The sequence below is a fragment of the Diorhabda sublineata genome, chromosome 5 (assembly GCF_026230105.1).
Source record: "Diorhabda sublineata isolate icDioSubl1.1 chromosome 5, icDioSubl1.1, whole genome shotgun sequence".
Classification (NCBI taxonomy): Eukaryota; Metazoa; Arthropoda; class Insecta; order Coleoptera; family Chrysomelidae; genus Diorhabda; species Diorhabda sublineata.
Window position 1 is genome coordinate 24480291 of NC_079478.1, and position 26013 is coordinate 24506303.

At 31.7% G+C, this 26013-nt stretch overlaps 1 protein-coding gene across 4 annotated transcripts in view; it reads right to left on the reverse strand.

The window, feature by feature from the left end:
- Window positions 1-12473: 12473 nt before the first annotated feature.
- Window positions 12474-26013, reverse strand: part of LOC130443771 (sodium-coupled monocarboxylate transporter 1-like) — a 102605-nt gene continuing 89065 nt past the window's right edge. For all 4 annotated transcript variants that reach the window (XM_056778580.1, XM_056778581.1, XM_056778578.1 and 1 more), the window contains 4 exons: window positions 25740-25958; window positions 22713-22986; window positions 17462-17712; window positions 12474-15893 (listed from right to left, as the gene is read on the reverse strand). In XM_056778580.1, the coding sequence (XP_056634558.1) occupies window positions 15518-15893; window positions 17462-17712; window positions 22713-22986; window positions 25740-25958 (1120 nt within the window). In that variant the 3' untranslated portion in view covers window positions 12474-15517. The remainder of the gene's footprint in view (window positions 15894-17461; window positions 17713-22712; window positions 22987-25739; window positions 25959-26013) is intronic.

Genomic DNA, 26013 nt, shown 5'->3' on the forward strand with positions numbered 1-26013 from the left:
TACACTTGTGCCTTAGCCCTCAACTTTTCAACCTATGGATGAACTACCAGATTTTCCGGTAGAACTATCAAAAGGTTAAGCGAGTAACAACTATGAATTTCTTTTTTATGATAATCATGACACGTTTAGAAACAAACTGACTTGTTAAATATTATAATGAATATAATTATAATCAATTATGTGAAAACCATTATAGATTTTTGAAACGTGTAGATGGAAGATTAAAAGATAGTGATTTCTTGTTTATAATAACTTACAAACACTTCAAAGAATACAAAAAATACAACGTTACAGTGGTAGTTTTATAATGATTATGTGCTTATCTAGGGCACTGTCGCCTCAAAAGACGCCTATAGACGTTAGATTTAGCAGATAATGCAGCCTGCTGATTCTGTTGCGTAGAGAAGTTCAAGTGTAGGATACTCTTATATATATATATATATATATATATATATATATATATATATATATATATATATATATATATATATATAATTGTACCTAACCCAAAATGATTTGTACGACAGTCGTTTGTCATTCAAATTAGATCGCGTTTAGAAGTCATACGTACGTTTTCTACCCAATCATTATAGTTCTCTAATTTGTAACGTCCCTTTTTGCTGCAAGTTCTACTAATGACTATTTTGATAGATATTTGCTATTTGATTTTCATTACCATGCGGGAGCATAATATAGCTTTCCCCAATCTCCCTTTGTTTTTTTAGTACACATGTTTCATTGACTGGATAATGTCTTCAATATTACTATTTACATTATTATTCTATCACAATATAAATTTGATAATGAATTATTTTCTAACTAAGCAGGCCATACTCGTGGCTTGATATGATCTTTGACTATCTTTGAATTTCAGTTTCTCCTAGTATCACCTTATTAATATTAGAGATCAAATTTCTATTCAATTCATATTAATTGTTTACTAATAAAAACAGACTATGGAAAAAATGTTGAATTTATTTGCAACAAAATACGTTTCACAAGATATTGTATGTATAATATTAAAAATATTAGAGCATGACAGTAAAACAAACAAATAAGAACCTTTGTGGCTGAATATTTCCATAGAAAATTTGGCACTTGGTACGTGACTCTTGGAATATAATATTACTTAACTGAGATAGATATGATCTAATCAAGCTGTTCACAGCTTGTCACGTTCAATATCAAACTATAATTATATGATATGAGAAAGAAATTGAATCAGGTAAAAAAATAAATTATTTACTTTATGAAACACCAGTTTCGTTTTTTGGTAAATTTTGCAATAAGTATTCAACGACGTTAAGCAAAAATATAACTTATGAAGATAAATTTTGGTGAAATGAATCTTTTATTTGAACATGCAAGTATTTTTTACAGTAGTTATACTGTTGTTGTTATTAGTCTATTTACATTATATCAAAGCTGGCAATCAAATATAACCACGTTATCTCTACTTCAAGCAAAAAACAAACATATTTCAAAAAACTCAGACTAGAAACTCTGAACATAAGACATATATGTCATAATGTGTATCTGTCTTGATCAATAGCTATGTTTCTAATATAGAGATTAAAGAAATTGATCAACATATTGGATTTTCTCCGGAAAACACTTAGAATCAATGAATGGTGAGTTCTATGGGCAATTGTTTAGAAATGAATTGCAAATTTTTGTGAAATATGAATATGATGAGAAAAAACTTATCACTCAAAGATTACTTGAAACAATGATTTAGTAATTTTGGTTAATGAGATAAATGTTGTCTAAGCCAAATGTTATTTACTTAAACAGTATTGAATCACAAAACGGTGGGATAAATTCATATACACGTTATACCTTACTCACATAATCAACTATTATCTAACATTTATACAATGAGCTTTTCCCATACACTTAATACAGAACTAATCACTATTATTTATTATCTAATTTATTCAAATACAGCATTTGGTTTATCTTTCTATATTCCGTTGTGTTCACTAAAAAATACAATTGTTTACTCTGCTCATTTGCTGCTAGGGACTGGTTTGATTTACACTTTCATCACATTCTAAAATTCCGTAAAAAAACAATAACATGTTGTTCGAAATCGTGTCTATACAAGTGACAAAAACAATGTAAATAGGTCACAAAAAAAGGTAAACGAAAACAACAAATACCCAGCGCATCCGCCAAAATAAAGTTTTCATAACGTATTGGAAAAAGATCAGCTTCGCGGTATATATCAGTGGACTAGCTCGTAGCATTATACAATAATTAGAAGGAAGGACTACATTTCTGCACTTTCCAGTCTTAAGAAAATTACAAGAATTTATTAGGTATTGATGACGATATAGTTGCAAATTAATATGACACCGGTATCTTGGAATATAACCTTGGCCGTTTCCTCGATGACACCCCAATCACACTGATTGCTCCATGTCCTAATCAGTTTCTTTATGTTGGTTTTCAACATATGATCTCGGCTGCTTTTTTCTCAATTCCAGGTGGAAGTCGAGCCGCGAATTGTGTTTGAGTCTGAGTATATTGCTAGGCGCTATAATCTGATACTCAAGTTCTAATTTCTAGAAGACGGTTGTCACCTCGCGTGCGTTATTGATACGGGAAGGGATGTTGCAGGACAGCGAATAGTTTTCCGAGAGAGCGAGCAAATTTTGTCGTTGTTCTGTAGTGACTCCATATCTAGATTTATCGGTACCTCCATAGGTACATATAAATTCTTTGAAGGAAGGGTCAGGATCTTTTCGGATATTTTCACTCCTTCCTCTCGTTCATGGTTTCCTTTGAACAGCTAACTCAAGTCGATTTTGATGGACTGTTTTAGGATTTCAATTAGAAGTTTTGCTTATGCGATGGATGACAACCTCCTTTCTTCGATTAAATACGGATCTTCCCAGGATTTTCATAATTTTGGAAAAAAACTTTTTCTCCTCATCGGGATGGATTTTTTCATTCTGGTGTTGGTAACTGGAAGATATGAGCAAATCCTCTCGTATATATTTTCCTCCTCAATTGGATCACATTATTTGACTCTTAGTCCAGATCAACAGCCAAATTTTGAGTCACAAGGAAGCCTTCTGAACAAAAGGGATTTTTCTCTCAGGTGTTTCAATAGTGGACTCATCAATAGCAAATCGATAAACCATTGCCAATATTGCCAATACTAGTCCCAATGTCTCTGGTTGGAAACTATTTTGAATACGTATTTTCCAATGGACCTGTTCTTCTTTATTCCTAGTTTGTTACAGATTTCCTCTCTCGAACTTTTTTTCTTGTTTTTCAAAGACATACCAAATCTGCTGATCAATTCTTTCACCAATAACTTCACGACAGTTGTGACCTTCTGATTCGGGACTCTATCTACAAACGCTTTTTGTGATCGGAAACGGTCCGACGATATCTGAATCAAAATGTACGAAAAGCCTTCTTTTGTGATGAGATTGATCACTCGTAGCACAAGTCGTACATTTCTTACGCCAGTCCTTCACAGTGTCGGAGCTGATCATCAGAAAATCTTTCACGGATTGGCTGGAGACATTTTCTTCACTAAACTCTCAATAGACGGTTGTCTAGCTTTTTAGTGCCTCAGCTACTGTCATTCTCTGACTTAGCTGTTTTTCCTTATTATCGTTTCCAAGGATTCTTTCCAAAAGCCCTCTATTCAGGATAAGGAAGTACCACTGAACCCTAAATACCTTGAGTCGGAATTTCGGTGGTTCACATTCAATGTTCGATATTGAATTGTTCAATCCATAAAGCGATCTGGCCCTCGGTATTCTTCAACTACATCAACCACTATAGTGCTGCACGATCAGTTCGAATTGACAACTTCCTTTTATCGAGGTACTGGTAAAAGTGCTCCACTCAGTATCTCAGCACATTTTCTTGTCCTCTTTGGGAAAGGAATATCTCTTTAAAACTTCCAGCAGGGAAGCATGTAGATTTATTCTCAGAATCACGTGAACTTTTCTGCAATCAACTCAAGATTAGATTTTTGTCTTTCGTTTACAGTAGTCCTGGGGCGGTTTCCCAAACTGCGGATATGTTCTAGTTCGTTACAATTCCAGTATCTGACCTTGTTCGATTTTTTGTCAATCATACCTTCCATCTAGTTGACGATCTGGTTAAGTTTGTTCTCACTACCTTCTTCTTGTATGATTCTAACTTTATTATATCCAGAAGAATTCGAGACTACTGGATATTCAACAGTAGCAGTCAAGGTATCCACCAATGGTTTTGGATGGGCGTTCTCTTCATGTGGTGGTTGCCTTAACCCTCCTCAATTAATGCCCAGATGCCCAAACATTATTTTATATTCTTTTGTACTAATGGATAAGCAAATCAGACAAATCGGGCAATGTATACTGAACTTTATAGTTTCAAATTAATCATGTGTAACATTTTAATAATCTTTCTTGAATAATTGAATATAAGGTACCTCGTTACCAATTAACAAATGTGATGTGTAATCATAGTCTAACTTACTAACAAGTGGGACGACCTAATTTGGATTACCAAATATAATAGATAAACATTAATAAATACGATAAAAAAGTGTATACTGAGTGATACAATTTATCCTTTACACCTCCCCTTCACTATGGCCACTAGTGAAGGGCTTTCTCTACTATTAATTAACAAAAATAAACCACTGAGAGAGGGAAAAAATTACTATATACTTAAGATACATTATATCATATTTTATACTGTCATAAAAAACTAGTGAATAGAACGACCTGAAAAAAATTTTATATTTTAATGAAACATGAATATAATTATTATAATAATGATAAACATAAAAGAATTCACCCTTCAATATTTAATATTTACTTAGATATATTAGATCGACAGGTCTGTCTAGAAAGTTTATTTACATTGTATACAATTCTACACGGTTGTTGTATGCTGTCATTTTTTACCGTGCAATTCAGATCATCTTCAGAGATGACTGATTGTGGACTGAACCAGAAATCAAGTTTCTGACGACCTTCAAGTCTTAACTGTTTTAACTTAACTCTATTTGCGTTTTATGCTCTTTCTGTAGTCTGTATCTTACTTTTGATGTTATTATCAAGATTATAAATAGGATCAAAGTAAGCACCACTTAAAATTTTCGGTATCATTGCTTTTTTACTAAATATTAGTTCAAACGGTGTATAATTGTAATATGTACTGGGGGTTGTGTTGTAACAAAAAGCGAAATAATGTGTCTATATGTCTCAATCGGTATGTGTTTGCGTACATTCTATCGAATTTGTTAAGAGCACGCTGATTTCTTTCACATCTTCCAATACTTTAACTTTGATAAGGTGTATAAGTATTTTGCTAAATGTTACGTAATTTGGCAAGGTTTTATAATAGTTTGTTCGATGCCTAGATATGTTCTGATTTCTTCCATGAGTCCGTATATAAGAACAAAATTTTCGACAATAGCTTTACCGACTGTAACTGCATCCTTTTTTGGATTTGGTTGGGTTGCTGCATCGGTGTAATTACCAGTGGCTCCAAAGATCTCGAGGTTGATTTATTAAATTCACATTCATGACATTTTTTACAGAAGAATAACGTCACGTTACATGTGTTTCCACCTATAAAATGCTTCAAGCTTCTTAAGCAACCGTTTTTGGTTATAATGACCACCAAATAAAGGATTATTATGGAATTTTTCCATTGACTAATCTTTTTCATCCCTCTTTGTAATTAGCTCTTCGCATTTACGAAATATTATTGATACATTTTTAAATGTTTTATTTTCTACATTCATTAGAAGTGCGCTTACTAAATATACAATCACTTAAATTCAATCTTGGCTTATAAAATTTGCAACCACTAGCCAATTTCTCTAGCAGTAATAATATTTGTTCTAAGACGATTAATCTTTAATGATTGAAAGCTTGCTTTGAGCGCTCGTTTTTCTTCTGTAACTCATATTTATGTGTATGTAGGCAAGATAAATCTCATATTGTGATAAAAGTAAGGCATTTGCGTTATCTATAGTTTCGACCCCTTTGAGATTAGATGTGAGTGATTAATTTTCTTTAACTGGTGTTTTTTCTTTAGCGTTATTTTGTAGTTTTTCAGATTTTGAACGTGTCATGACAATAATGAAATTTGCGTTTTTATTCTTTTTTTACATTTTCGATGCTTCGTCTAGATAAATCATCTGCAGTGACGTTATCTTTACCTTTAACATATTCTAGTTCAAAATTGAACTCTTCAATGCCTCATTCTGGTGAGTTTTGAACTCTTTCATATAAAATTAATGAAGAGGGGTCTTTGATCTGATTTAACTAAGATTGTTTGCCCATACAAATAAGAATGAAAGTATTTTAAGGCCCAATGATGGCTCCTACTTCTTTAAGGGTATAGGATCGTATATCGTTGCTTGGCTATCCACCCGTGCTCCACAGGAATGCGGAGCACGACCTTCACCTACCTACTCCACGTTCGGAATTAATTAAGGTCTCAATATTTCCCAACGCAAAAAAATGCACAATCACTTGCCAATTGCAATCAAATCGATATCATCTTTTCCCGCATTCCGCAATAATTTGAGGGCATATTTACTAGAAAGTGCCTTCTACTCTGTAAACGACTTCTATTCTAATAATAATTAATTGTGCACATGCTGCATACTGCTTAAATTTTTGCTATGGACTTATTTACTAATTATTACCTATTACTTATAATTTTGTTACTCATTGTGGTTTTCCTCTGTATATTGGAATTTCATTTTATTTATATCTTTATTTAATTATTTTTATGTTCGTTTTCTAGTTTTAACAAGCTTTTGTCTACAAATTGTAACAATTTTTTGACATTATGGCATTTATCTCTCTCTCTCTCTCTAGGTTTATGTGATTCACCGTTAGTAAAAATACGAGAAGCATATGCGATTGGAAGTTCTTGTTCCTGAAATTTTTGACACAGTATTGCTCTACATGAAATATTTGTTGTATCAGTCACTAAAATAAATTTTTTTAAAAGGCCTGTTTGTGGGCTGTTCAAGGAGTTACTTAACACTTGAAATTAATTTTGGTATTCTTCTGAACAAACGAATTTTTTATGTAATAGCTGCGAAATTTGGTATGAATCAACAGTAATAATTGCAAAAGACAACAAATCGTTTTACTTCGTTGGCTGTTTGAGGAATATGGTAATTTTGTGCTCCAGAAACGTCACTTCTTTTCTAAGAAATTTATATCTTTGAGGGTTAATTTTGAGACCTAAGATGCCGTCATCGGGTATAGGAAAATTTGAGTCGATCGACCATGTAAAATAAGTGATTTAGTATAATTTGATTAACGAAAAATGTTATTGAGTGATGTTTTATTTATTTATTGAGTTACTAGAGCTCTCACACCTTGATATGTGATAGATTCACTCCTTAAATATTTATTTCCTAATCTATTCCTTTGAAAATCATGAATCTTCACTGGTTAGGTTGGGTTAGGTTAGAAAATAATTTACTGAAGAAAGGTAGCTGTGTAGCCTATGATAATCTGCGTGGCTGTATTTAAACTAGGAATGAATTGAACTTTGGAGTTCCTAGTCTCTGTACCAAGTACCTAGTTAAGATATCCTTGGGCAGGAGAGGTGCGAAAGAGCCATAACTGACTTTCTGTGCTCTATGGTACTGGAAGTCCTCAATCGAAGAAGTGTTCCTACAGCCTAAGCTAGTTGTCAAATAGATAATAGTGATCGGAGCCCTTGTTAGAACACCTAAAACTCAATGCTGACTGAGAGGCATTCCACGACTCTCGAAGGTATACATATATATATATATATATATATATATATATATATATATATATATATATATATATATATATATTGTCGCCGAATGGTCCTCAATTGTACTTGGGGTCTTTCCCTTTTCCCCTTAAGAACCTACACTAGATATATACCTCAATGGTCGGACCTCTCCCCACGTACCGGGCTTTCGAGTGAACATAGAAAAAGCAAAGGCCAGAGTACGTATTACAGGGTCCTTGCGTGCAGCCAAGTAGGGCCCTTGAAGTCCTAATGGGTCTTCCATCTTTGGACCTAACAATACAATTCGAAGACATAAGGACAGCATACAAGCTGAATTTCTTCAACGAATTGTAGTCTACACAAACGACCGTTAATAGTAAGGGCTTCTAGATACATACCACTGATAGAAAATAGTGTTCTTATGACTCTAAGCGCATTACACTAAATAATGGAGCCAGTTTTTACACAGATGAATCCAGGATATATGGCTTAACCGGAGCAAGCTTCTGCAAAGGACACTCCAAAATAAGTCAATGTTTTCGCTGTTATGGAATTTGATACTTTTTTGATTTATTTGATCTATCTGAAGGCCTAAGGGACCTTGACAGCTCACAATCCTACTATACTATGAAATAATATCACAAGTTATTTCAGGTTTGCAAAAAATTAACATTGTAGTTTTTCCGTCATTAGAATAAGTCGCTTAGAAATATACAGGATATAATGTCAGTCCAAAATAACTCATAAGTGTGAAACGTTTGTATTAACATTGTTTTTTTAGAATTGATAATGTGCTTTGTAATATAAAGTAATAACTCCGTCAATCTGAAAACTTCTCCAGCATTGATTGGTTTTTCAAGTAGTCTAAACTTATCTTGTCGCTCGCAGTAAGCATAAATTGAATTCAAAAATAATTTTATCAATGAAATAACGCTTATAATATTCATTCCTATTATTTTTCTATAGCTCAAACAGAATTGGAGACGAAATTTATAGAAATCAGTGAAGTGAAGCATCACAGTCCTTGATACGATTACCAAAATGTTTTTGATATTATTTAGCTGTAGGAAAGTATTTGCAACTTCATCTATAACATTATTACTTCTCTCTTCCCATATTTTTTTACTGGACATTGGAAATATGAAATAATTAAAGACATAAATTCATATAAAAATATATTTCAAGTAATCAGAAGAAACCGGCTATCTTATGGAGCTATATGATTTTTTTAATTAACAAAGAGCTGGTCACGAACAGTGAACAAAACAAATTGTTCCGGTGCAACTGAAAATACTTGTACTGATTCAATATATTTTCTTTTCTGTTCATGATATCCAGATTCACAATGAATTCACAACATAATAATAATACTGCTCAGATTTTATGAATGCAGAACGAAGACATTCCTCTTTCTAACATCACACTAAAAGAAAATTACAAATTCTACCTCTATGGATCACCAATTGTCCTAGTGATTTTATTGTGTTTAACAGTTCCATGAATGTCAGTAATACTTCCAACATTAATATTATTCGAACAACACACATTTCATTCATTAGGGACTGTAAATTATGGCGCACAGATTATTCCAGATCTATGAAGGCATAAAAAAAAGATGAGTTTTTTAATTGGGATTCTAAACCTCTTTCAACATTTTAAATTCTGCTACTGGGAATTTGAATTTTTATTGTGAACATATTTTACTATTATCCAATATCACCTATATTTTTTCTATAAGAACTCACATATTTCATTTCATTATATTCTGAAAGATGGAATTAAACGAATTTAAATATATCTTCATATGTTTACGTTTGGAGAGAATATAATGAGTTAGAGATGATTTAATCGTGGTTTTATATCCTTACTATTTCACGATCTGACGTCTACTTGTTCTTACATATTAATAAATAGAATGTGTTACTATAAATGTATAAATGATAACTGTTGAGCTGTTATAGATATGGCTACACTACTGTAAAATAACAGGTTTCTGTGCGTGGTGTGGCATATTGTAAAACTTCGCTGCTCATTCTTGCCAACATATTCGATATGTTTACTTGGTATATACTATCAATTGTCAGGAATAATCAAACAATATGGTCTTTTTAATGAAATTTCTTACCCGATATAAAAAAGTTTTGGCCTACCTCAAATATCGTTTTAATCACACGTGTAGTGGCGTAACTACAGAGTAGCAAGTCAGCAATATAACAAAGGCCCCCAGCCGTTGACCCTTGGTCAGAGGATACCAACTCGCAGCATTTATTACTATACATTCACTAAAAAAAGTAGTTTGTCTCCAATTCATTCGCGTTGCCTACTTGGTTGTACACACAAGTAAAAATTATATTAAAATTTCAATATATTCATAAAAAAGTTGTAACCCAGATTAAGGAAGAATGATCAAAATTCAATTATTAATTTCGGAGATATACGTGGATAAATATACATATGTACATAAAGCATTGAAAATTTATAAATTTGTCTAAATTTATATTTGTTAAATAGTTGCTGATGCTCGGGGAATCACCAATTAGAGTCTGTGTGAAGAAAGACTCGACTCCAGTACGCAAGTACTCACCAGGTCAACTTGTATGTAAATATCGGTAGCACACCTACAAATCGTGATGTTAGTTCTATAAAAATGTTTCATTACTGCCAATATCAATAATAATGTCATTCGTCATCAATTTCTGAATTCCTGGCACATTTCCTTCAGATTTCGGTACACAGATAGGTTATATTATCAGAAATGTAAGTTCTAATTATGATTTCTTGTTGAAATCGGTTTGAATGGAGAATATATATTTCTAAGCATACAGTCAGGCTGTAATTTTATATTAATGAGAATTTGCTTCAGAGCCAGGAAGGGAGTATAGCCCTAGACGACGAAGGATCTCATTGGTAATACATGAAAAATTGAATATTTCAGGATGGACTTGACGATATGTGACAGAGTAAAGTAGAGATATAAATTTCCAGGCTGCAAAAGTAAATATATATTTTCCTGGTGTGAGTTTTAAATGGGAAAATTTTTGTGAAATTCAATGGTAAACACCAAATTTTCGCTAGTGTGAGAATAATTTTTTAGAAAATTATTTTACAAATTTCAATAGAAATAATTTGAAGTATAAAACTATTCCATTTATTCCTACATTTCATCTGCCTTCATTGTCTAGAAGATTTAAGAAGATCACAGTTACGCCAAAGTTAAGGACTGTATAGTGAACGAATAATATTCATATGCTATAAAAACAGGTATAGTACAGACTGATATGATCTTCGAACAGCATCAAGTTGAGAGTTCATGTGTTCAAGCCTCAACATCTGGCAATTTACCTATAGAAGAATCTATGGAGTTTTCAGGTGAATTTTCAGATTCCATTGTTACTGTGGAAATTAATGGTTTTGACAAAGAAAAATTGGATTTTTTGACTGTAGCTGGAACTAGTAAGAACAATTCAACACCTAGGGAAATGGTTATCTATCAACTATCAACGCAAATACCAAAATTGTAAAACAGTCTGAAGAATAACAAAGAGCAGTTAAAGACATTGAAGAAGATGTGTGAAATTGGAACATTTGAGTGTATAGAAGAGAGTTTGAATAATGTAATGACCCATTTATTATTTAAGGAGGAGCTGGAAGGAAGTCATTGCCTATTATTTTACATCACATACAATACAGACCTCTACTTCGAAACAAATTATTCTCCGTGTGATCCAGTAGCTGCAAAATATAAATTTGAAAGTTGTTGCTGCAGTTTGTGATCTACAAACAGAGCTGCGTTGAATGAATTGAAGCAAAAATCAAAAGAAAATAACACTTCACCTTTTTATTTCATTGTGAATGAAAGCCCAATCTGTATGATATGTTCCTCATCTCTTAAAAAACACCAGAAATTCTTTACTTCGGTGCTACTACTTTTTACTCAAACTGTGAACAATTGATTCGCTTTATCGTTATACTACCAAAGTGCTGTGATATTTTTGTAAAAGGTCCTCTACAACTTTTTATTTCAACTGTGATGAATTGATATAATTTAATCATTTTAAAAATAAAGTGATGTGATATTTTATGTATATTTTTGACATATGTTGGTGGACAGATCGACTTTTCAACATACTTTGATATAGATATATATTTTTACTTGTATTTATAGCAATTGAATAAAAGAAAAATACTTAGCTGCGATATCTTTTTTTTTTCGGTTTGTACGGGGTGAACTGTACTTCAAAAGCAGTTTACCTCCGACAAGGGAAGCATCAATGGAAGTGGAGGACGAAGAAGTGTTAATCTGATGGAATCATGTGGGAAGAAAATTTTCTCCTGTTTATTATAGACGGCTAATTTATTTTACAAGTTTTTTGGATTATATTTACAGAGACAATATTTATTTCTTTTATCTCTTTTTTAAAATTTTTATGTTCATTTTTCTTTAAAAGGCTGAATTATGTGTAGAAGTTTTATTTTCTTGTTCTGAATTGTTCTGATTTTTAGACACATTTATGAATTTTTTGACTTTTGTTTGTACCATAGAATATTTTTTTTTGTTAAATGCCAAAATGATAGTACTATATCATTGTAATGATATTATTTCACTGTTTTATTTAGATATTACAATTTTCAATTTGTTTGTTAGAAAAATCTGTATTTCGTTAGTACTCATTTTAAAAGTGATATTGTGATCATGTCTATTACTTTTCCTTAAAGTGGTAAATTTAAATATCTAGAAAAAAGATTAGTCCTACCACCTACCATCGAGGGCACTGGCATAGAAAATCCGCCATGTTATTTCCACTGTATAACAACTAAGTTTGCATTTCTTCTTAGGGTATATTCTGTGATGACTAGTTTAATACATGTAAGAATTGGTTGTTCGTTGAAACTGAGCATTTGTTAAGTTAATTGTAGAAATAGGTTCACAATATCTATTCGGTAATTATTTCATTATAATTTAACTTATAAGATAGCAATCCTTTCAATTTTTAGTCTACTTTGGAAATAATCATTTCAAATAATGATTCTCACCGCGCTTAACCACCAAAACTTTTCACCTATGTTAATCGTTATTCCAATAATGACAAAATTGCTCAATTGAATTAAAAATGGTACAATCTTTAGAAAAATTTCTGTAGCTGCATTTTCGACGTTCCTTATTAATCATAATTTTCCATTTGTTAAAAACTATACTGTTATTATAAACTTTTAACATTCTTGTTCTAGGAAGTATTAGAGTATGAATGATATACGAAAACGAAAGAAGGAGTTTGAAAAACAAAATAAATAATAATGAAATAAAATGAATAGCGCAGTGCGCCAAAAGTGTAGAAAATGATGTCGTCGTAAGTGGAAATATGCCAGATCTCGATAAAAGTACATATTTAGATCCAGAACAACTAAAGCAGGTACCAGAAAATGTTCAAATAAATCAGTTTTGGATATACAAAATAAATCTTCACCGTTAGTTGGTGATGGAGATAATTTTGAAGAGGTCATTGATCGAAAACAGAGATTATAAACCAAAAGGCCCTTTTTGAGGGATGGTAACAACATATTTTTTTTGGATATATTTGATTACAGTGTTTCTATAAATCTAGAGTGAAGTTAGAAATTACATGGCTGTCCTATTCCTTATTGCTTAAAAAGTGGAGCATCTAAAAATTTACAAAACATTTGGATGGTATGATGATTGGTAAAATTTTGTGGAAGTCATAGAAAGACGTGAGACACGGAAAAAACATTTGCATTCATGTTTTGTACATCGACAGTGGCATAAAATACTAGATGAAGAACAAGAGCCCATTATCAAAGAAAAATAAAAATACATACCCACAGATACTCACTAGACCCTTGATATTTATCTCCTAACGGTCAGATAAAATAAAATATGAAAATGGAAGTCCAAACACTCTCGTAGTGAAAGAGTCATTTTGAGAATTTTGTGAGGTTAAGGATCAAACTGCCTTAGCAATATACAAGCAGATAATAAAATTCATAAATCACAAAAGTATATCTGAATAAGTGCCGTGTCAAGGATACAATGCAGTTGATACCATGAAACTTACTTATGGCAGTGCTCATAAACTCATGGGAGATATATAGTCAAACACGGTATACGTGCATTATGCTGCTCATAATTTGAATTTCATGGTAAGCGATGGAGTGAAAGATGTTATAGAAATACAAACATTATTGGAAACTGTGCAATAAATTCACATTTTTCTGTGTATTGTATTAGTCTTCAATAACATTACAAAAATTAATCCAACTAAATGGGGCTGCACGCTTTTATGACATGTTTGTTGAGTTTGTTCATGTACATTTCATTTCAATTACACTACAATTTCTTTCGGTTGCTGGTTTTCTATTGTAAAGTCTTACAAACCATAGACGCACATCAATTTAAATCCATCGATCCATTTCAAAGGCTTTAAACCATTTGTAAGTCTGTTAAGAAGAACTTAAAAAATAACGATATGGATGAGAAGATTTGAAAATGGAAACAAATATTATTGAATTCAAATGAATTTTAAACCCCGAATTTCCTTAAACTGGTCAGAGAGAAGTGAAATGTCATTTTGATGAAATTTGTGAGGATCAACGTTTCCAAGATCCTGGGAGATTGTTTAAACTGAATATATTCTATCGTGAATGAAACATTGAAATTAGTCAAATGAGGTCGCGTTTGCTTGGAATGAAGCATTCGTCGATCTATATAACAAACATATATCTATCTAGTTTTCAAAGGAAATTTTCAATTTTTGATTCTCTTTTAAGCACGAAATAGAAACGTCATATTCATATGAGAACTTGCAGAATCATTTTATAGCTTTAAGCTTTCTTGAAGTGCCCATTGCATTTCTCACTATTTCTGTAACTACTGCTAGTGCTGAGCGGTCATTTCCAAAACTGAGATTGATAAAAACTCATTCAAGAAATTCTATGGGGCAAGAAAGGTTAAGCAGCTTGGTCAACAATTCTATTGCCCAAATTTTGAACTTTGATAATGTTATTAACACTTTCGCTGAACAGAAGATCTGAACCAAGGAATTTTAATAATTAAAATTGTGCACTTCAAGTAAATACCTCTAATTCAAAGTGAAGCATAATAAAATCAATTAATTTTATAAAGTTTGTGGGCACCTGCATCACGTAGTGATTTATTATTAATCTGTTACAAGTAAAAGTGTATACAAAAGTCTTATAAAATAAAAAATATTATAATTGTTGGTTCAGCTTCTTTATATTTATATCGTTAGTCCACTGGACACGTGACCACAATAATCAATTACATCATGAATCAAGGATTCCTTCTCAGACTGAAAATATCCCAAATATATATTTTGTAGAAAAATTAATCAATTTTTCTTGTATATATAAATTCGACAGGTATGATAAGAAACTTTTGATAAGTAACAAATATTTAAACAGTCCTAGAGTTGGTAGTTCTATACATTTGAGTATTGTTGTCTACTTTATAACGATAAATAACTACTAAATGGGTATAACTAATGCTTAAATAGAAATAAAATAGCTCACATAATAAATACTTAATAACTTTGAAGTCTTGGTCACCAAGATAACTGGGTCACTGAAAATTTAATATAATCGTGTAATGACGAATCTGACGTCTTTGTTAACAATAATACCGTACAGAAGAATTACATTAAAGTTTATATAACATATAGAGATCACAGAAGTTTCTAAAAGTAATAGGCATTCCATTACATTTTCTTCGGTGCTCTAGCAAAAATCACAATTTAGTTCTATATATACCATCTATTGATTCATCTGACAAATCTGAAAATGTAGGATTGAGGGTACCCGTTTTGGTGCCCGGAGGGTTAGTGCAGCTTGTTGACGGCTGCATAACAGAATCTAGTTTTGTGGTTTTCTCACATTTTTCTGGGATATCATCTTCGCAAATTACTTTTTGTGAATAAATTCTTTTTTTTCCAGGAAATATTTTCGCCATTTTTCTAGCAATTGGATGTATTAACTCCTCATCGTATCTGTCACTTTCACTGCCGGTAAAATAGGAAACAGTCCAACCAAAAAGAATTGTGATGAAGCATCCGATTAATGAATAATACATATAAGTAACTGAGTACAGTTGAGTAAGTGGATCTCTGAAATCAAAGAAAAAATTAATTGCATTCTGCTATACGGTTTGATTATTTTGTTTTCGCACATAATCTCAAACTCAAGACTTTCTACTAAATTTTGAATTATTACAAACCAAACCCATTGTCGAATTTATAGTTAATTGAAACACGTTCTATATGTCATAATCCCTTAAAGTTGAATTATTGTTGAAATTGATATCATCTCTCATACTTATTTGTACATTTGATGTATCCAGAATTCTATACATTCAAAATTACCATTTTATGACCTATAAATTACTCAATATACAGGGTATCACACGACGAGTTAAAACTATCTGTATATGACTATATATACTTATAGTAAAATCATGAAAATTTCTACGATTGGGTTTTCTGATAAGATCTTTTTAACTAAAATATTTTCAAAGATGGCGTCGACATCCGGTTATACCTGTAACTGTGACTGTAACTTTGTTATTTTAAATGGAACACCCTGTATATTGATACATTTTTTAAATCTACGTAAAGTCTTAGTCTAAAAACGAAAAATGTATACTTTTTGAGATATTAATTTTTCTGTGAAAAATTTGACCGTTGCAGACCCTTATAAATTATTTTTTTACGAGGATACCCTCAAAGATATGAAAATGGTTTCTGTTCGTTTGCTTTTAGCAAATTCAGACGTATTTGAATCTATGTTGATAAATTTTATATTACATACAGGGTGTGTATAAAAACTGTTCAAAGTTAAATTTGATAAATATCTAATTTCTTAATTTTTTTTAAATTACCCGGTTTTTTCTATTTCAATGCATACTTATATACATGCATAATCTTTATTATATTGAGAACGAGCCATTTTAACGATTTTCAAAAGTATCAATAATTGACTAATGACAGTTAAATAAGTGTCATTCATTTATTACAAAGCCTACTAAAAGTATACATAAAAAATTAAAACTTGTTAAAAAATTCAATAATAATTGAAACCTCAAATATCTCGGAAACGACCAAAAGTTGGAATAGTTTGATTCGATTTTTTTACAGACCTTGACAAGATAAAGAAAAATACTTTTTTATTTCTTAGTGCTTGTATCAACGGGTCAAAATAAAATTTTGATCACACCTGCATATAAATATATTCAACGTTGGATTTTCAAGGGATACATTTAAATAAGTTCGATAAAACATGGAAAAATATTTCAGTCACTAATTTTTCACTTTTTCATATTCTCAAACCGATTCGGTTTGGCTTTGGTTTCATTTAACTCATTTTTGTCAAAAGTTCTCAAGTATTACATCAACCTAGAATACATTCCGTGCCATATCAGTGGAGTTATACAAACATTAAATTTCATACAAAATAGCTAATAATTAACACATATCTTTGTTCTCTAGCATTTTTTTGTTAGCTGAAGTACTTATAATTTCATGAAAAATGATTTCCTTCGATTTTACTTTGCAGACCTTATTGATTGAATGAATTCATTGTTCTAACAATAAATGTAATACTACAAGCAGAAATTTTCATAATTTGTTATTTGTATTAACATGGAAAGGTGGAAGGTTGTTGAATTGTGAATACTTACGATGGAGCTGCTCTGGTAGTATTCAATAGAGTGTGAGTGTCGTTGTAGATATGGAACGGAGACGGAGTAGTTGTAGGAGTCCAGCTTGGGTATCGGTGTTCGGGTTTCAATATATGATCATTGAAAGAGGTGTTACTGCAACCGTCCGTGTATACTTGAAGAAAGCTTGCTGGCGGTTTTTCAATTGTTAAGCCCCCTATGGCAATCCAAAGAGTGACTATATGGCCTGATATTACTCCAACTGATGCACCCTGAATACAAATCAGATTTATTAAAGTTGTATTATAGTCAAGTATTATCATAGTTTGTCCATATCATTATGTGATTATGCTTGTTTTTATGCTAGTGAAGTCTTTGTCAACGGTTAAGATGTGGAAGAAACATCGCCATAACTGTCTATTTTCAGGGGGTAGGTGATTCAAAGGTATGACTAAATAAAACCTATAATAAAATTGAAATGAAAACCTATTTTAGATTGATTTAGTTCAATTCTAAAAATTTCGATATGGCTTTTTAGTTGCAAGAGCAATTCTTGTTATGTACCTACTTACCTATGTATAGACGCTCTAAGGGATCTCGATTCTCATGCGTATTTTAAAGTGCTTTTTTAAAAAATATTTTTTCAGCGAGAAAATTAGAGACTTGATTTTTCTGAACTTACTGAATGTACACACATTTGACTCGATATATTTGTCTAAACATTTTCAATATTTCACATACCTCGCCACAGGATAAAGTTTTGTATACACGATTTTGATAATCCACTCAATTTTTTTGACAAAAACTAAGAGTTTTTTTTTTCAATTTCAAAAATATTAGATGCGCTCCGACTTTAAGCAGAAGTGTACAAATAATAATAATTTTAAATTAAAAATTGAAATAAAAATTTATTTTAAGCGTTCATTGACCTTTTACGGCTATTTTCAAGCTTTATTCCTACTAAAAAAGTTGTAGAATTTGATTTCCCATGCATTATAATGTCCGCTACGAGATAATGTAGGTTTTATTTGGTTATACCTTCGAATCATTGAAACTCATGATTGGAGAGTGATTTTACTCCACTATAAAAATAAAGTTTATTGATTCTGGTTTCCATTCAAATTGTTATACATTTTTATTGGTTACATTATGAACGACATTCCATTTTTTTGTGTTAGATTAAGCTAGATCGTTATGAATAAAGTTGAATTTCATATATTAGGTAAGGTTAGTTTGTTTCTTGAAAATCTGAATGTATGAGAAATTATCCGATTAGTGAGTGACTTCTTAAATTGAGCAATGTATTTTTTAATTCAATTTAAACAAAGAATCTACACATGTAGATTTTACAATTATTATCCAAAATGGCTATTCATCATTAGATATGGACTTTGACTAAATCTACTAACGTGAATTTGAGGACAAAGAATATAATACGTCTTTATCTAGAAGAATCACATTGAAATTAGTGGAAAATTTAAGATAAGTTGTTCTCAGATAGGATTAAATTACGATATTTAACGAAAACGGTACGAGAATCTCAAATCTCGAATGTTGATGAGCTAATCAAGCTATTCCTTTGTTTATTATAACTTGTCGATTTTGATGAAAGTGCATATTGTTTAGTATGCGATGATATTTTAAATAAATGCTGATACAGTTCTGAGTAGTTACGTATATCTATTTAGTATTGTTATAATATCACACGCATTTTAAATGTGTGAGTTATGAGGAGTGCCAGTTTTTCAGGAAATATCCCAAAACATCTAGTATTTGGGTAGAATTTGGCTAGAATTTGAATTTTCGTATTAATCGAGAGCTCAAATCGCAAGCAATTACGTACTCGTACTCGTGTCATTGTTAAGTGAAGAGTAAATAAATTAAAGATAGAATGTACAGTGAGATTAATTTAATGCTACCTTAAATATAAACAGTGTTTATGCTGGAAATAACATGACAGTAGATATCAGTATATCTCTATATCACAATTTCGCGAAATAAATAATGCTTTTGTATACTCGTAGATAAACAGGAACAGGAATGAGATTCCAAATTTCACTAATTTATACTGCTGTTCAATTTTTATACAACACATCGTGTGTATTGTACGCGTATTTTAAACCAACAGCAATACTTAACATTTTTGACCAGAGTTCCCATAGCTCAACATACTCATTCATTGTAGCGGATGCATAATTGATTAATTCGGTATAACATACAATTTCATCCCAAAACGGTAATTTGATTGGTAAATTTCCAATGAGATTGATTGTGTGTACTAATAACGCTTATGGAGAGAATTTCACTTCTATCAAAGCCTTTAACCGTTAATTAATTCTGCAAACCATACCGAGACAGTAATTATACAAACCAATTCACAAGGTTCTATACAAAAAATATATAAAATATAGCGGGTGGATTTTCTAATAAAAATTTGAAGCAGTTGTTTATTCTCTAAAAGTTACATAATTACTTAGATCGTCCAACAAGAAACTGAAACTCAATATTCTTATGAATTATAGAATTATCGTTCCAATAGAATGGTAGAGGGTTTTATCCAAAGTGGAAAAATATTGCGGTGATCGCTGATCATTTGGAATGTATCGAACTATTCGCGAAATCTACGAAGTGGGCGGCATCTGTTGATTTTCTTCCATAGAGGTGAAAAATACAGCCATAATACGAATTTGTTTTGTTGTTTTATAAACAAACTGAAGTGTTATTTGAAATTTCAATCCAAATAGTGAAATAATATACCTCTTTAAAGTACTTTCTGAGATAAAAACCACACATCCATGAGGTGTACTTTCGAAAATAATAAAATTTACTGCTTGTTAAAATCCCATTATAGTGGCCAATAAAATTCTTGTGTACTTTTTTGTAGTATCGTGTAAATATTCAAGTCTCTTCCTCCCGTATTTACATAAACAAATGCATTCCCAATCTTTAAAAACATCAATCAGATTAATAGTAATCTCATGAGATTGGAAGTTAGACCTGACGTTTGTAGACACAAACTTTTAGGCCACATAATACTTTTCGTATATGTGCTGCTTGAAAACCGCTTCACTTTCTTTTAGTGGTCTGCCTCTGACTCCAATATATTCCATGATGTTAAAAAGGGTTATTTGAATTTTTGTCATTTCTAGACCAATTCTTAATCGTATCTTTTTGTTCTAACCACACAAACACGTTAAGGAAATGACAAGAATTACAAAAAATAGAGAAAACCTTACCAAAATCACTGAAAACTAAACATCATCAAACACCCTTACAGATTGTATTGTTGTTCACCGCTATAGAAGCTAAATTCCTTGCTATCTATTGACACGTGGTTTTCGCCAATACTTATCATAAACATACATTACATGTAGGACAGTGACTCCCAACAGGAGGTCCGCGAACCCCTGGAGGTCCACAAGCCTTGGCAAAGAGGTTTGCAATATAGGTACAGTACGTACACTGTGATTAAAAATGGATCGTTAGTTGAAAATTACATCCTTATAACGAGATAGGGCTAAAGATGGAGGAAAGGAAAATGCATTAGGTATCAAAATTAAAATCAGACTATCGAACCAAATTTGTCAGTGTCTCTTGGACCAACGTGTTGTCATTAAGGTTCAGTATTGGAAAATAAAACTCTAATTACTTAGAAATCGGTTTCACCTTCACTGGAACTGAACAGCAGCCTAAGCCTCGATGTGTAATTTGTTGCGGAAGTTTTCGAATGAGTGTATGAAGCCAGCAAAACTCCATCAGCATTTTGAAATTAATCATCTAGTACCCAGAAGTAAATCATTTGATCGAAAAAAACTTTGAACACTTTGTTGTGAATGTAAATAAAAAATGCAACTCTCGTTACATATGAGGTATCTCAGTTTGTCCCTAAATGTGGAAGAAACTATATAATTGCTGAAGAACTTATATAACTCCATCGGTTTTTTTTCAAACGAAGCATCCAGAGCACAGGAGTAAATCATTAGATATGAAAAATAATAGATTATTAGAGCATTATGTATCTCGTAAAAAATTGCTAAACACTTTGGTGTGAATGTAAATAGAACTGAAGATACTTTGCTAGTCAGACTTCGCATGATATGATATGTATGCTCTAAAATTTGGATGAAAAAACATAAATAACAGAAAAAAAATAATGTTGATTTTATTAATATTCTATGGAATGATTAGCTATTTGAGGAGTTTCTTTTTTCGAGCGAATTTCCTCACACAACAGGAAACAATGTTAACTACATCAAATTGTTTTGGAATAAACATGATATCAACTGGACAAAATAAGAGGGCTTGTCTACAAATGGAGCAAAATCAATGACTGTTGAAATGAGATTGTATCAAAGTAGCAAACCCGTAGCTAGAATGGACATATTATTGTACTCACTGTGAAATCTAAGTAGCCAAAAGATGGCAGAGGATACTCAATGATGTAGTTATAATCATAAACTATATTCATTCTTCTGAGGATAGCTTGCCTCACAAGATTAGAGGCAAAGTAGCCTAGCTATGCAGCCTAGCCACCACTTTTAGGGAATATTTACCTGACCTAACCTTGACGATAGTTGGATTCAAAATCTTTTCAGCTGTGAAAAAATCTGTGAATTTGTCTAGCTATGGTGAAATGAAAAACAATTTTAATGGTAAACAAATTGCAGACTTCTGGGCAAAAGCCCTGCGGGACTACAAATAAATTTGGAGATTATGGCAATGAAAAAATTTTTTTTATTTACAAGTACAAGCATTTTCCTCCATGTGTCTCATGAAAAACAAGTTCAGGTCGAAATGCGGACGGATTTTAGAGTGAAAATGTCATTATAAAACCAAACACTTCCAAAATAATGGACTCATAGGTGAGAATCAACTCCTCACAATAAGAGCTGAAAGTTATAACTGTGTACTGATGTTTATTTCCACAATAAACGCTTTAATAATATTGATGTTTACTAATTTTTTCTAGTCAAAATGACAACTTCAATTCCTGAAACAATTGAAAATAAAAACTTCACTTGGCTCTTTTCAGGCACATAGTACTGTTATATGGTAGGCACCATTGCTGTAGTTTAGTGATAGTAATGGCCTGCGAAAACACTCTAAATAATGTAAGAATTGCGAATTATTATTGATTTAAAATTTTCATAGTTGTTTCCAATTAATGTATAGTCACTATTATATTCATATTAGAAATTCAACACTTCAGGAAATAAAAATTAATCAATGTTCCCTCCATTTGATTTTTGGATCATAAAAAATATTTTCTCACCTTCCAATTTGCGCAAGGTATCAATAAAGCCATCACGAATACTCCTAGTAAGGGTCCAGAAGTGGCTGAAGTAACCAACATTGAAGATTCAATAACGCCGTCCAAAAGACCTACTCCGAAGCTGATTCCCATAATGATAAATCCGTAGACTACTCCTATAAATTTAATTGTCCATAGCTGCTTGGAATCCTTCATGTCTTTGAATATAGGAATAGGACGCACAAAATCTTCGAAAGTAACAGTTGCCAAGGAGTTTAGATTTGAAACGTTCAAACTAAAAATATGTTATACATTAGTTATCAGTATATTAACATAAAAATGATAAAAAATTGTACAGAGAGAATGAGACAAATGTAAATGAAGTCTCAAATGATTATTGCAAAACTTTTGGATCATTACATTGAAATTGTTATTCATCAGCAAAAAAATTGTAGCAGTATATCTAATTAAATCAAAATATCAATCATGATAATTTCAACTGATTTGATCCGAAATGAAGTGCTCTATAAATTGAGGCACTTCTCATTTTATTGAAGTTCATTTCCATATCAACTGCTGGGTTATCAGTAATAAAACAAAATTAATAAATATGAATAATAATTTTACAATATTGTGCGTTTTCTTCTATTGCTTTGATCCAGAGACAAATAGATTTAGGTTTTATTCCCTGCCGGTAACATGGTAGTTTCATCTGTCTCTGAGGAGTTTAATTTGCTAAATGAAATCAACGCACCAATAAGTATAATATTGGGTTATCATGTAGTGGTAATGATAGATATAATCACCAATAATTGTAGAAACTTAATTTACACTTTTATAGTGAATTACAGAGTATGTATCCAAAATTTCCCCATTCCTTAACAGAAAGGGTTAATCAAAGTTCTAAAAGTGACATTTACCACATATAAAGTCAAAGACAAATCAAAATATCTAATCTATCTCTTTTATCAATGATATTTATATAATCTATAATCCAATTATAATTATATAATGGCTTACTTAAGCTGTATTGTCCTATTCAAACGGGTATTTATATTTTACCAAACAGATCGTTGTAAATATAAAAATTTTCAGATATTTTCCAAATTTTGCGAAAAATTCAACATTATATTATTGAATAGAATTTAACCAGAAAAAATTATTTTTGAAGATAAGTCGAGGGTGAGCACAATGTCCAACAAGAAAAGAGAACATTTAAACGAATTCGGTAAAATATATAAGAATTAATCTCCACAAGCGTAGGTCGAATTTGGTTTTTGGAAAGATTAGCTATATGAACTATGAATAAACCTGAATGATAATCTGCTTTAGAAGACCATATAGACTTCTAAGACTAAGATCATATTGACAATTTATCTAAAATGAACAAAACAATTGAAAACAAGCTAAAGTAAATGCATTTTCTGTTTTTTTTGTACATTTTATATTTTCACAAGAATATTATTATTAAAACACTCAATATTATTTAATGACGACTTCAATTAGAGTTTTCACTAGATTGTTTTCATAAATATTTATTTCTATAGGAAAACATAGAATCCACATCAAAGGTTTTTGAGCTTCAAGGAGTTCTTATTGAACAGAAACATTTTGAAAAGTATTCTGAAACCATTTAGCACATATTTTTCAAACTTATTATTTAATCGAAATTTAATCAAGTACTCAAATTGACAACAGCGATTCCATAGTCGGGTCTTGATTACCTGCCCACAAAAAATTTGATGATACGTGGATTGTAACTTAATTTTGAAATAGACAAATAAAACCAAATATTTATAATTGAATAATGCTTCTTTGTTTATCAAAATATTCTCAATTAAGATCAATACACTTTCGCATGCGTGTGAATCAATTGTCGAAGAATTTTTTATATACCAAAACATGTGATTTAAATGCCAACCACTTCTTCAGGTGTAGAAAATCGTTGACCTCACAAATTATTCTGGATTTGCGGAAATATTATAAAATCATTGGGTGCCAAACAAGGACTCCACAATTCGATGTTTTGACTATTCAAAAACGCTTTTGTTTGTTTGTTTGATGTGTGAGAACTCCCATTGACGTGGTTGAGAGTGATTCGTCTTCTGCTATTAGCTTCCCTGATTTCTTCGAACAATTCTATCAAAAAAATGCTGGTGAAACATTCAGAATTGACTGTTCTACGTTGCTCCAATGGAACGGTGGCAACTTATCTAGTTATAAACGTCTTTTGAAGGACAGCGATTCAATTTCTTCAGCATTTCTTTGCCCTAATCGACACGAGCTTTTTTTGAGAGATTCCCAAATTATTCGGTATCCAACTAGAGCAAATAGTTTTGAAAGTCAAATGTAGTCAAATATTCATGCAATATTAAATGTATGCGAATGGAACTGATGTCCAAGTGCCTTGTGCCACAATCTCACGGTATGTCACATGACGATATTGCAATATCAGTTTCACATAGTATCGATGATTCCTTGCACTACAGCCGATTCTGGACGACCTTCACGAAATTCATCCTGTAGCGAAGAGCGACCACGATTGAATTCGGAACACTAGCGGAACACGGTGGCTCGAGATGGCGAAGCGAGTTGAGTTGATCGGCACACAGTTTTTGTTGTGGTTGGTTTACTTCACGTCGAAAGAAAATCATCGCAAGAAAATGTCCACCATTTAATTCTTTTTCTTGATCAAGATCAATGTTTCAAGTATCTGTAAACAAGTCAAAGAGCTCTCGACTAACAGCACGTACACCATTGGAAAAGACAAACTTTATAATGGCTATATCGTGTTTGAATAATTCTCATCATTGTTGCCATTTTTCACAACTTAAGTGGCAACTCTCGTATATGCTTTGTAGCTACCCTTCTCTCTTATAAAATAGTGAGGTAAAATTGTATCTATGATTCTCAAATCGTCGTATATCTTTCTTATTTATGCTACCTATTTACAGAGCAACCTTCACACAAAATTTTAAGTAATCATCTGTTATTGCTATTTAAATGACATAGTACAACAAAAAACATAATTGCTTATATTTCACTCACCTGAGAGCTCCATTGAAAAGACTTGCCATAAATAATCCTAGTATGCCAGGCAAATAGCTGAATCGGTCTTCAACAAAAAACGGCAGGATTTCGTCATATTTCTGAATATATCCAGACGAGAGAGGATCACAGCTGGAATATACAGCGTATACTACCATCCCCACTAACCAAGATAAACTGAATAATACGGTTATGACAGGGATGTTCCACATCATAGTCCTGGGAAACATGATAAATATTAAGAATACTTTGTCTGCATTTATCAAGATTAAGT